At 43.1% G+C, this 12598-nt stretch overlaps 1 protein-coding gene across 1 annotated transcript; it reads left to right on the top strand.

The window, feature by feature from the left end:
• The first annotated feature begins 1909 nt into the window (after positions 1 to 1909).
• etnk1 (ethanolamine kinase 1) lies at positions 1910 to 11169 on the top strand. Its single transcript, XM_061668346.1, has 8 exons — positions 1910 to 2224; positions 3545 to 3804; positions 3918 to 4058; positions 5099 to 5241; positions 7847 to 7930; positions 8399 to 8559; positions 9243 to 9316; positions 9400 to 11169. The coding sequence occupies exons 1-8, from the start codon at positions 2078 to 2080 to the stop codon at positions 9470 to 9472; spliced, it is 1083 nt and encodes a 360-aa protein (XP_061524330.1). The 5' UTR covers positions 1910 to 2077; the 3' UTR covers positions 9473 to 11169.
• The last annotated feature ends 1429 nt before the right edge of the window (positions 11170 to 12598 follow it).

Raw genomic sequence — 12598 nt, 5'->3', positions numbered from 1 at the left:
TGCTAAGTAGATCACATTTCAATCCAAATAGCTCCTCCTTTGCCTCAGCAGGCCTTTGAACAGTTGACGATATTAAGTTCACATAGTGCTGCCCATTGTTTCCCAGGATATGTTGTTGCTCTTGGGGATGTTTGTTTAAGACAAATTAGAAGTGAAGTGGAAAGACCAATTTACTTTAGCAATTCAAGTGAAGAAGTCACTTATAGTTTTTCCACCTTTTGCTGTGCTTCGGTTCATTTGTTTTCTGGGTCAGCGGTTCAGCAATTAGAACTCGCACACATTGATTGTGTGGCAACCAGTGACTTATCAAGGTTGATAGCTTGTTTATTATTAAAATTAATAATTGGACGTCTCCACAAAATAATGAGTATTCAGGGATGGTGGTACCTTATTTCATGAATTAGTCAGCCCACAGCAGGGCACGCAAGAGTCCATGTTGTGACTCAGAGAGCACAAGACAGTGTTTAGCTACAAAGTAGGTTAAGCACATACAACTGTCATGGAATGGATGACAGCGTATGAGTGAGAACTACCCGGGCAATGGGTTAATCAGCGGGTTAATCTTGAATCTTGAGTTGAATTGTCCTTGACAACGTCACAAGGCCAGTTTGACTCCGTTATCTGGTGAGGAGTCACATGTTTATCCTATTCCTGTCCAGCTCATGGAAAAGCAAAAAGGGCCTTATTATGCTGGGTCGGGAACAGGGTGTTCAGCTATGGAGAACACGCTGTTTCAGCATAATGACATGAGTTGGTGCAGAGAGGAATGTGTGAGGTTATGCCACTTGCAGATGCCGTCTGTCTGCTCATCAGATCGTCAGGTGCTTTCTTTTTCGCGTTGCCATTTAACCCCGATATACTGTTCAGGTCAAATTGGACCGGTTCCCATTTGACAGCAATAAAAGTACACCAAATGCCATCCCCCCGAACTGTGAAATTGAACAACCTTTTTCGAAAGTGATGAAAAACACCCAAAACTGTGTTGGACAGCAAAGTTTGTGTACACTGAGGCTGCTGTCCCAGTTCAAATTTGACATTTACTCAAATGGATTTCCCTTTAACTGAACATGCCATGTGTATTTTCTATGGGACAGTGGTAAGAGTATTCAAGAGGGAGCTTGAAACAGTCGTGAGAACGGTCTTGTGTTTCAACCACATTTCCGGGTTACTGCAGAGACATGCACCTGTTGCCAGAATCTGGAACAGCATAAGAACGATTATGCATAGTAACCAAGGAACTGAAGTAATACACAGCTCAGACCCTTTCCCTCCTCTGTGAAACGTTAATTAATGATTAATCGTCCATTTTTGCTCATGTCACACAGGCTATTAATACTCTACTGTATTCTTGGCCTGTGTCAAATTTGACCCGGAACTTACTATGTGTGCATGGAAAATGAGCAACATGGAAGGGGTTAAACGTGTCGTCGGTGACACTAGACAGCCAGATCCATTTAGTTAAGTGGATTTGCCGTCTCCATGTCCGCCCACTTGACTCGCACAACTCGGCAGCTGCCATTTAGAAAAAAAAAAGAAAAAAAAGTCCAGATTTTGACGCACAGCTCAGCCCATTCCAAGTGGTTTATGGATGTGACGTCAAAAGCCCAGAGCCTTGAGCGATTAAACTGGTATGCGCTTGTGTGTGAACACAAGGAGTGTCGATTAATGTTACGTAAAAAAACAAACAAACAAACAAAACACCCTCGGTTAATCAGTTATCTAATAGGTTGTGTCATAAAATGTACTTTCACTTGAATAGGTTTATTTGCTCTGAAAAGCGCGTGGTAGCGCCTTGAAACATAAGGGTTTCGGGACATGTGACGGGCGTGGGTGCGAACGTTTTCAGTCGGCGTGCGCCGGTGTGTTTATCAAGCGCTACTAGTGGCACTCGTTTCCCGTCATGCACCAGGAGAAGCTTTCACCCGGGTGGGCGGGGGCATTTGGAGAGGCGTTGCCGCATTCTGTCTTCACTCAACTGACATTATATGCAGCAAGACTGTCACACGGTCTTCACACATTACTTTCGCTTCTCGTTCTTCACGCCATCTTGTGACGATAATATTGCGAATAAAAAAAAATGGCCAACTACATTCACGTACCCGAAGAGGCTCCGTCCGTGCCCAAAATCGACGTGACAGTTGAGGAGAGAGACTACAGAACCGGCGCGTTGAAGCTGGTCAAGGAGCTGAGACCGAGCTGGAAACCATCCGAGGTCAAAATAAAGGTGGAGTTTATGTTTACTTCCCTAAAAATTTTCTAAAAAAAAAAAAAATCATCTCCCAATAACGTTCTTGCTTTCCCCTCGGTGGTTGTAACACAGCAACGCTAGCTTAAAGCGCTTGCAGGCGTGTTCAAAATAGCTGAACGGCTCGGAACGACAGCTTCCTTATTTAAAATGGCCACTGGGGAGACACAATACCGCAAATGTATCACGCATGAGTTTATAGTGAATTATTACTATTATTGGAGGTTTTATTGCAGCCGAGATGCGGGTATTTTTCCTCTGCGTCACGTTCCAAGTCACGAGCGAAACCATCGCGAGCTTTCGGCAGACATCTCGAGCCACCGGTCACTGTATTAGGTTACCTTATATTTATGTATTTATATTTTATTTATATTTTAAATTTTAATTTATTGGTGTGGGGGGAAAAAAAAGTAACTGCACACCACCAAACAAAAATGTTCTGTAGTTAATGATGAGCCTTCTGCCATCTAGTGGAAGACCATGTAATTGTTATGCACGTCACTATACGTCGCTGGCGTAGATGTATAAATATATTATTGTGGGGTCAATAAATAATTTTAGCACCGACAAAGTAAAATTGCGCTATTCTGTGTGTGTGTGGTTTTACAGTAATGCTCATCATATATTTCCCCAAACATGGTAAAAAATGAGCATTGTTATTTTTGTAGAGGCAGAATGTAGTGCATCTATTGTGCCTGGAGCAGAGTCAAGTTTGAGTAGACTATTTGCACCCTTCCTCTCCTTTTTTGCCTAAGTCAACTGCCATGGAAAAAAGGAGAACCAGTTTTGCCTTAATATACAGTACTGTACTGTGCAAAAGTCTTGAACCCTTGTCACAGCATTAATAGTTGAGTTTTGTGTGTTATTTATTGGTACGTACTTATATATAAGCTTTATGGCATTGCTAGTACACCAAATCTAATGGAGTCTCGGAGTTTTGTTATGTTGTGGAGGGTGAGGGGTGCCAACACCGCCAGGATGGGAGTTGGTCACGCGCATTGAACCGCTTTCTTCCTCATCATCAATGAGCGAGTAGAGAAAAAAAATAGAGAAGTCAGAAAATGCCAGTCAATGCCTCCGTGTGAAAATAAAATTCCTGTCATTCCCAGTCAATGCCTCATAGGGATAACAATTTGGCTGGTATGTTGACACCGCCGCCACAGCGCAGCTCAAACAAGTGGGCTGAGCTTCAAAACAGAGAGGCTTGAAAAGAGTCCAACATAATTCCTCAAGTTATGTGACATGCAAAAAAAATGGAGACACATGTTCCTAATTGTTTCCCGACTCTCGTTTTTCCAGTTTTTCACTGACGGGATCACCAATAAGCTGCTTGGCTGCTACGTGGGCACGGCCATGCAAGACGTGGTCCTGGTTCGTATCTACGGTAACAAGACTGAGCTTTTGATCGACCGCGAGAACGAGGTGAAGAGTTTCCGAGTCCTGCACGCACACCGCTGCGCCCCGCGCCTCTACTGCACCTTCAACAACGGCCTGTGCTACGAGTTTCTGCAAGGCACCGCGCTGGAGCCGGAGCACATCCGTAGCCAGTCTGTATTCAGGTATCTCCGCTTTGCTTGTACTGTGAACCTCTGTTTATTGCAGGGTATACATTCCAGAGCCACACGCTCCAGTTATTTTGGCATTCGTGAAATCCCATTGTCTACTTTGCCAGGCTCATTGCCAGACAGCTCGCCAAGTATCACGCCATCCATGCTCACAATGGCTGGGTGCCCCAGTCGGACTTGTGGCTGAAGATGGGCAAGTACTTCTCTCTCATCCCAAAGTACTTCACGGACCCTGAAAAGAATGCGAGGTGAGTGTTCAATCTGCTCACCCATACTCCTTTGCATGTCACATGCTACAGTGAATCCCTGTTTGTCACGACGGATGCGTTCCATACCCAAAATTAGTGATACAGAGAGACCATATAATTTTTTTCAAAATGTAGTTTTACTCCTCCCACACACTTTAAACACATTTAAACCTATCAAACACACTTATTAGAACACACTTTTTAAAGTATTCTTAACACCTGTTCTCTCTCACTCGCAAAGTTCTCCAAACAAGAGACAAAGAGTGCTTGCTTCAAGCTGTTCATTTGTCACTACCAGTTAAAGTTTACTGTCAAAGTAATATGTAAAACAGAAGACACTTGAACCTTGTATGTTTAAATACGAAAATATTCAACCAAACCGTATCATTAATTTCATATAACAAAAGTATGGTAGCGTAATGCTAACATAATGTGAAATCTTATGTGCCGGCTAATGGAAATTAGCATATGTGTTGCGGTAATTCTACATTTCAAACAACTGCTACTTTAACACACACAAAGCAGCAACACGTACAAACAGCACGTACAATACTCTCAGGCAAATATTCTGTGTGCTCTGTACGGACGACGACTATGACTGCATCTTAGTAGGGGACCTTCTCTGCCTCTTCTTAATTCCCCTGTACTGCTTCTAGTCGACCTCAGTGCTGCCCAGCGTATTGTGGCACATTCAGTCGGGCCCGATTAGGTACACGTCGAATGTAGTGAGAGCCAGTACAAGAATGGAATGCCTTTTCAAAGATAATATTGCTCACTTTTGCTGCCCTATTTTTAGCTACATGCAGTTAGCCAAATGAGTGTTTACATGCACTGTGACAGTTGTTTTGAAGGGCTGCTGGCAATAACAACTTTGTGTGTGTGTTGGCACCATAGATCATATTCAAAACAAACAATGACTGACTTTGCACCCAGGTGCTGCTAACCTTGGAGAGGAAACACTGTCGTCCTGAGTCAAGCGAGCCTGTACATTTCCCAATTTGTTAGCTATATGTAACTGTGCTTCCTTGCGTCCCCGCCAGGTTGAGCACGGAGGTGCCCAGCCCACGTTGCCTCCGAGAAGAGCTCGTGTGGCTCCAGCAGAGCTTGTCGGTGCTGGGCTCCCCCGTGGTCCTGTGCCACAACGACCTGCTGTGCAAAAACATCATCTACAACCAGCAGGCCGGTATGTAATCCACTCCGTACGTCTCGCAATTGTTGTGTGGCTGATTTGTGGTGTGTGGAGTGCAGGACCTCGGCTCTTACACCGTTAACTGCATCTCGACTCCTTCACCGAGCACATTTCACTCATTGCCGTTTGCCGTTTGTACTGGGCTGCGGGTACAGTAAAGGTGGTTTGGATTACATCCAAGCAAGCTGAATGCACCAATTGTCACATTATTATCTTTACTTAAAAGTGCAGTAAAACCACCATTATCAGCCAGGCATCACACACTTCCACACGTCAAGTTTCGGTGCCTCTCATATTTGCTGGGCCGATTGAGAAAGAGGTAAAGCGTATAATGTGGGAGGGTTGTGTAATGTGGGGCGGGTGGTTATATGAGCTGTCAGCCCCCTCGTCTGTTGGCGGCGAGGGGCGGGGCCTTCTCACAGCTCCTTGTGTCTAGCCTCTCTTCCATAGGAGGAACAGCCGAGGCTGCGCCTGCCCCTGGGGAGGCAAAGGAGAGCGGCAAACTTCGGGCGCAGTCGCCTCGCGGGGGCCCTCGTGTGTAGTCTGCCTAAACAGGATGAAGTCATGGCAGCCATGGCGCCCTCCAATGCTACTAAGCCACAAGTTGTCCCCCCTCGCACTCTTATTACTAAGCTTCTTGCAATGCGGGTGATACCACCTTTTTTCTATTGTTTGCCCTTTTAGTTTCAATTATTAACAGCCGCATTTACCAAGCTGAAACACGCTTCTGCAAAACATTTAAAACTCAAAACAGGCCATTTCCAGAGATACAGTTTCACCACTGTAGAGTTAAATTCCACACCTCCAGAACCTTGTTTGAATCCACGGCTTTGTCTGTCAAACAAGGGTTCATTGTTTCAGCAGAAACACGGTATCGTGTGTCACTAGGTTCGGGGTCAACACCCAAGCACGGCACTTGACATGTATGGAAATGATCATGTTGCATGCTTGCAGAATTGTGTTTCAGGCTTCAGTAAGGTGGGGCTTTGGACATTATTATTGATAGCAGAAGACATTTCTATTGTCTGTTTTTTAAGCAGTGCACTACACCTACACATGACTGAATCATGGTCGAACTGAATCCTCTGTAGACTACCGCTTCAGTTCCAACCTCTAATTCTTGTTACGTTCCTACATTGTTGATCAGTCTTTTTGTTGTACTGGGAGAAATTCAGTTCATTAGTTGCAAGCTGCACAGATTTCACATCAGGAAGCCTCTCAAAGATTTGATCATTCGTCGAAGCAGCAAAAGGTGTCACACGATTGGGTTCACAGCGGACCAATGAGACGGGAGCATCGGAGGGGTGTGTTTTGCGGATAAATGTCGAGTTGGGAAAGGGGGGTGATGGGTGGGGGCAACAGCAGCACTGCCTGCGGTTTCAACATTGTGCAGGAAGGCTACAAGGCAAATATGTCAGTGAGAGAGTGAGCAAGTGTGAAGGATGTTTGCCCCAACTTTTTCATCTGCTGCACAGGGGGGCTATAGCCACTGCCCGGAGGTGTTCAGTTGTGTCCCGCTAGGACCCACACTTCACCTGGTAACCCACCTCAAAGTGTCTTTCTCTGTAGTCCAGCACCACCTCAAAAAACAAACAAACAAAAAAAAAACCTGAATGTTCCATGTGTTAGGGTAAAGAAATTAGAGCCCCATTCATTTGGCTTGAACGCATCCCTCCAAATTTCCAGCAACATTGAAACAAGTCTATCACAACTGGGCATGTCAAAGCAAGGGTTTGTATTTTGAGATCCACTTTCTTATGACTGAACTCTTCCTTTTGTGTTCATCGTTCATGCATGCGGCTGATCGTGATCTAACACGCTCACACTCGAAATCACCTGCGCAATACAACGCATTTCTTCTTCCTCCAAAAGAACACGCAGACTCGTGATACAAGTACAGTAGAAAGACAAATGGCCGACGTCTGCATGAAGCCTTGCAAATTGTGCGTTTAGTCATAGTGTTATGTAACTGCGCTTGGCAGAGAGGGCAGAACTCTGGCTGCTTTTGTTGCTCACTCTGCTTTTTTTATTGGAATCTCATCCAAGAAACTTTCTCGTGTTGTATCCTCGTCCTTTTTACGATGCAACCTTTTACTGCACGCCTGCTGCCATATTCTTGTCAAACCTGTTTTGGAAAACTTCCCTTTTCATCTTTGCATGTTATCCAAAGCAAACAGCCTCTGCTCCTCTTTCTGTTCTTTTCCTCTTTAACTTTGGTATGTGACTTTTTGCGCTGACTTTGCGCGTTTTCACCCCTACAAGTGTATCGCAGCTGTCACTTGTGAGCTGATAACTCTGTTTGAGACCATTGCCCTTGTAAAAATACAACCAGTTGCGCTGTCTTTTATTGATATTTTATTTTACTTTCCTGTCAGCTGTGCTCACACAAAAGCTTCTCAAAATGCAAACTCTTCCTTGACCTTCCCCATCCCCCTAAAGAGCGGATTTTTCTGGCTGGTCCATTTGGACAGGAAACAAGACAATTGACAGTCTTGACATTCTGAGTTATCAAAGGGACAAAAAAAAAAAAAAAACACATCATCATCATTTTGCAGTACTTCCCATGTTTCTGTCTAAACAACTCCGCTTCTCCTTGCAGGCAATGTAAAGTTCATTGACTATGAGTATGCCGGCTACAATTACCAGGCCTTCGACATTGGGAATCATTTCAATGAGTTTGCTGGTAAGCATAGTAGAGAATAGAATAGGACCGTGGTTCGAAAAATGTTTACACCAGGTCCCACCTAAAAAAAGAAACAAATCTTAGCTCTCCAAGTACCATCATCATGAGCAACATTAAAATACAGTAGTGGACGTAATGTTATGCACAGTTTGAACTGCAACACTGCGCTTAAGTGTAGAAAACAAAAAAATTGGACGTAAATGCTGATTCAATTCAAGTGTATTATACTTAAACTAAATGAAACTTTCATCTCCATCAATGTTTGAATGTAGTAGTTCGATCAGATTGAATGCAAATGTTTTGTACGGTAAACGAGTGTACGCAACTGGGTTGAAAAACAGGTTTAAGACACTAACATTATGTTCAGTGAGAATATTTAATTCAGGGATACCATCCTTTGAGGATCACTGAAATCGGAGGTAAAACCGTGTCAAGGATTAACTGTAATTTCTTTGTTTTGCTCCCCAGGTTTGAACGAAGTGGATTATAGCCACTACCCAGCACGGCCCTTTCAGCTGCAGTGGCTTCGCTCGTACCTGGAAGCCTACAAGGGGCACAAAGGTCTGAGCAACAAGGTGACTGACAGAGAAGTGGAGACGCTTTATGTGCAAGTCAACCGATTTGCCCTGGTAAGTGCTTTTATTGCTGCCCCATTGGCGCCGCTTGTTTCATGAAGGCCACGCGTCATTACTTTTCATGTCCTAATATAATGGCATGGTTAAAAGGCAACTTGTGGTTTATTTTATCTCTGGTGCCACTTGTTTTCAGAAACGGGGGGGGGGGGTTAATTCGAGTCACGTGACTTGATTCGAGTCAGACCTCAGTCGTCAATTTAAGGACTTGCTTGGCAAAAACTTATGAACGACCTATTTGCACCTCAGCGTGAGCATTTTCAAAGGAAAAATCGGATTATTGATCAGCCTGTTACCACGTACGCACACAAACACACACACACACATACACGCGCGCGCACACGCATTTACCTGTTCTGGAGTGCAAAATCTAACCAAGGACGGTATGGAGGATGGGCGAGTGGATTGATTGAGTTTCAGGTGTTTGTTATGGTTGCCATGGCGACTTTAATTCCCTTGTGCTTTGCAGTAAGTCTCAGAAGGGAAAGCAATACAAAGCAAAAGCAAAACTGGGTTTGAATCATGTGATTGTCTTTTGCTTTTTGGAATAGCAAATTAGGGGGGGGGGGGGGAAACAATTATTAAAATCAGAAATCAGAATTTTGTGGGGGGGAAAAAACTCATTTAAGGCCATATCGCTGAGCCTGAATCCTTTGTCACTTTGCTTTCTCATCTCGCAGGCATCACATTTCTTCTGGGCTCTCTGGGCTCTGATTCAGGCCAAATTCTCCACCATTGACTTTGACTTCTTGGAGTAAGTTGCTTTCCAATAATGACTCTAAATGTGACACCCTTTTGTCAAGGTCTGACTGATGTTAATCCATTTTGTCCTTCTAGCTATGCGGTGCTGCGCTTCAACCAGTACTTCAGGATGAAACCCGAGGTGGCTGTGTTGAGCCTACCAGAATAAACGCCCCCACCCTTCTTCTTCCTCCTGCTCTTCCTCTGGCCTCCACGCCCTGCTCAGTGCCTCTCTTACGACAAACATAGAGCGCCCTCTAAGGGCACACGCTGGGAAGACTTTTGTTCAGTGCCTGGTGCGACTGGCACAATCATCTACCCATTTGCAAGTTAAGTAAAAAAAAAAAAAAAGAGGTTGTGCATGTACTGACTGAACAGCCTGGTCAAATGTAAAGCAATGCGTGGTCATTTCAATCTCCATATTTAAGGCACGCTGAATAAGAGACGGGAGCCAAACATTGATTGTTTGGAGACGCCAGTAAGTCACTCCCATGGAAACTACCCCCTCCTCCCCCTTCCCCACCAGAGAGGCAACCGAACCACCCACATCAAGCAACATGCACTTAATGTGCTTTACCCAGGAAGTGAAGAGTCATCACGACATACTGAATGGCTGGAAAATGCCTGGCTGCTTTTGCTTTTAAACCCTTATTTTTGGGTTTTTGGCTGATGTGCCACAATCGCCATGTAGTCATCCTCTGTAGGGGCGTGTGTGTATTTTAAGTGTGTTCAGTGAGGGTTAAAACAGAGGCGGAGTCGGCTAAATCTCTTGGCAAAACAAAGTGGCCGTTTTAGCATTCCATGTTCATCATGCTGCTTGGCTTTCGTTTGAAATGGGAGCACTAAGACGAGACCAAAACTGCTTGACTTGTAGCAATCGTTTAAATGCGGGCAGGGAAAATTTGTGACGTCGTCTGCGAAGTGCTGCTCAGGAGGTCAAAACATGCTGTCGCGTAAGACAAAAATGGCTGGTATTGACACACGGACCAACAGACAGCATTTAGAGAAGGCCTTTGGAAATACTAAATGATAATCTCTTCGTTCCTTTAAACAAGCCGGCACCAAAGTTGAGCTTTCATGTTGTAAATAATGCACACTTAACAGTTTGAGGGCTTCTGAAAACTTAGTTTGACGATTACAGCTCTGAAAAAAATTAAGAGGCCACTGCAAAATTGCCACTTTCTCTGAGTAGCTCTTTATAGGTACAGTATACGTATGTGTATGTAGAGAATAAAGATAAAGATCCAGTGTCTTTTTTTGGTCTATTAATCCTTTCTATAACTATTTCAAACGTTGCAATAACGAATTGAGCTTTTAAAAGATAAACAGAGCTTCCTGAGCAATTGAAACATGTAAATGCAACTCATTAATTTTAAGTCCCCCCCCCCCACTATACATCAATGCACTGTTCATTCTTCTCAGCTGACAAATAGATGCTAAAATGTTTGTTTGCCTGTTTGCTCTTTTTCTCTACTTGTCGGAGTTGAGAAATAAGGTCCATCGTTCGTACCAGTGATTAGAGGGGCAGCAGACAATGTGAAGTCGCAAATCTACGCACATGAGTTTTTGAAATGTGAAAATGTTGTGTAAAAGTGGACTGTTTACATCTCGTAACTGTCACATTTTGGGAACTGGTTTAAATGCTGTCATCTCAAAGGCAGGCTTCTTAGTTCTGTGACTTTTTCTCTCTGTTTTCTGTGGCCATTGTTGTATATTGTTTATAATGTACAGGAAACAAATATCTTTGCTCATTTGAATTTTTTTTTTTTTTTTTTAATGAAAGTCATGGAAAGTGAATAGAAGTAAAAGTTGACTTTAAATACTGTAAACAAACCTAGGGGGGAAAATAAAATGTATTTACTCTTATATCCACTTCGTGCTTCTTTATATTTTAATCACTCTGGGTATGACCTATTTACACAACATACATTTTACTACTGACAGTGGTAGTTTGTCAGATCTGCTGAAGTGTTTAAAAAAAAAAAAAAAAACTGTAATTACACAATTAGTCCGCCGGAGGGCAGGATCCACCAGCTTTTGAAATGGGGAAAAAAGTAGCAACTCCTCATTTGACCACAAGACGGCAGCCGAGTCTTGCAACAGAATAATGACACATTTGGTGCACAAATTTGTATACCGAATAACGTTATGCGCCAAACACAGCAAAGTATATGATATGACAAATAAGATAGCTCCGAAGAAGCATCAAGTTATATAATGGTTCATTACCTGTTTTACTTGAAAACATAACCAATTGCAAATCAAATGGTCATTTTTTTTCCCAAAATGTTGCTGCCTCAATGATCCTCTCATTCTCGAATGACGCACATGAGTGCAAGTACGTATGTTAATGCATGTATACAATACGTTATATTTGTTCAGACTTCAAGATGATATACAGTACTGCACTAGATGTTACAGCGCATGGTAATGAGTAAAGGGATGTGTGGAAAATACAATTACATCGTGCCTTCCTGGGAGTTAAATTAAAAACTAATCGGAAACGTCTTATCGTTCTCCAGTAACAATGTAAGACCTACTTTTTGTCTTTTTCAAGCGAACAGTCTGATGTATTCAGACAATTATAGCGGTGCATTGCCAGCGCGCTGACTGTAATTCAATTATCTCCCTCCTCTACTCATCTGCACAAATAACACACAATAATTAAAAACACATTCGCATATCTTTTCACCCTGACTTGTTCTCATGAAAAATTAATTCCTGAACTACAATATATCCGTTGGGTGTACAGTATTATACTGTATGGCAGAGATGGGGAGGGTGGACTCGAGTCAAATAACTGGACTTGAGTCGACTCGAGTTGCCAGTTTTAGAACTTGCTACTTGCTTGCCAAATACTTCAGGAAGACTTGGTAGCCAAAGAGACTTGACTTGACCTGGACTTGAACAACATGACAAGTCATCTTGTTTAGAGTTGGAAACCTGCATTTTAATGAAGACATTTCCCCCATATATATATATATATATATATATATATATATATATATATATATATATATATATATATATATATATATATATATATTCACGTCATTCGCACCAACCTGGCAACCCAGTCCGCATTGTTGCTCATTTGCCAGTGTGACGTAGGCACCTGCATGACCAACAATGGGATTCAGGAGCTCCGAAGATGACAACAATTGGATTCAAGGATTACGTTGTCGATGAAGTCTCTCAAAAAAAAAAAAAGAGAGAATGGCAACCTGCGTGGTTTGTAACTCGCGCATTAAAGGCCCGACAACAACAACAACAACGACGACGTCGAACGTCATCC

The sequence above is a fragment of the Phycodurus eques genome, chromosome 22 (genome assembly GCF_024500275.1).
Source record: "Phycodurus eques isolate BA_2022a chromosome 22, UOR_Pequ_1.1, whole genome shotgun sequence".
Classification (NCBI taxonomy): Eukaryota; Metazoa; Chordata; class Actinopteri; order Syngnathiformes; family Syngnathidae; genus Phycodurus; species Phycodurus eques.
Note: the sequence above shows the minus strand (reverse complement) of the source record. Positions and strands in the feature narration are given on the sequence as shown.

Bases quoted from the DNA above. Each gene is read 5' to 3' on its own strand.
- etnk1 (XM_061668346.1), top strand. From the start codon at position 2,078: ATGGCCAACTACATTCACGTACCCGAAGAGGCTCCGTCCGTGCCCAAA. The intron at 2,225-3,544 runs GTGGAGTTTATG...TCGTTTTTCCAG, and splicing joins CATCCGAGGTCAAAATAAAG to TTTTTCACTGACGGGATCAC. The intron at 7,931-8,398 runs GTAAGCATAGTA...TTTGCTCCCCAG, and splicing joins TCATTTCAATGAGTTTGCTG to GTTTGAACGAAGTGGATTAT.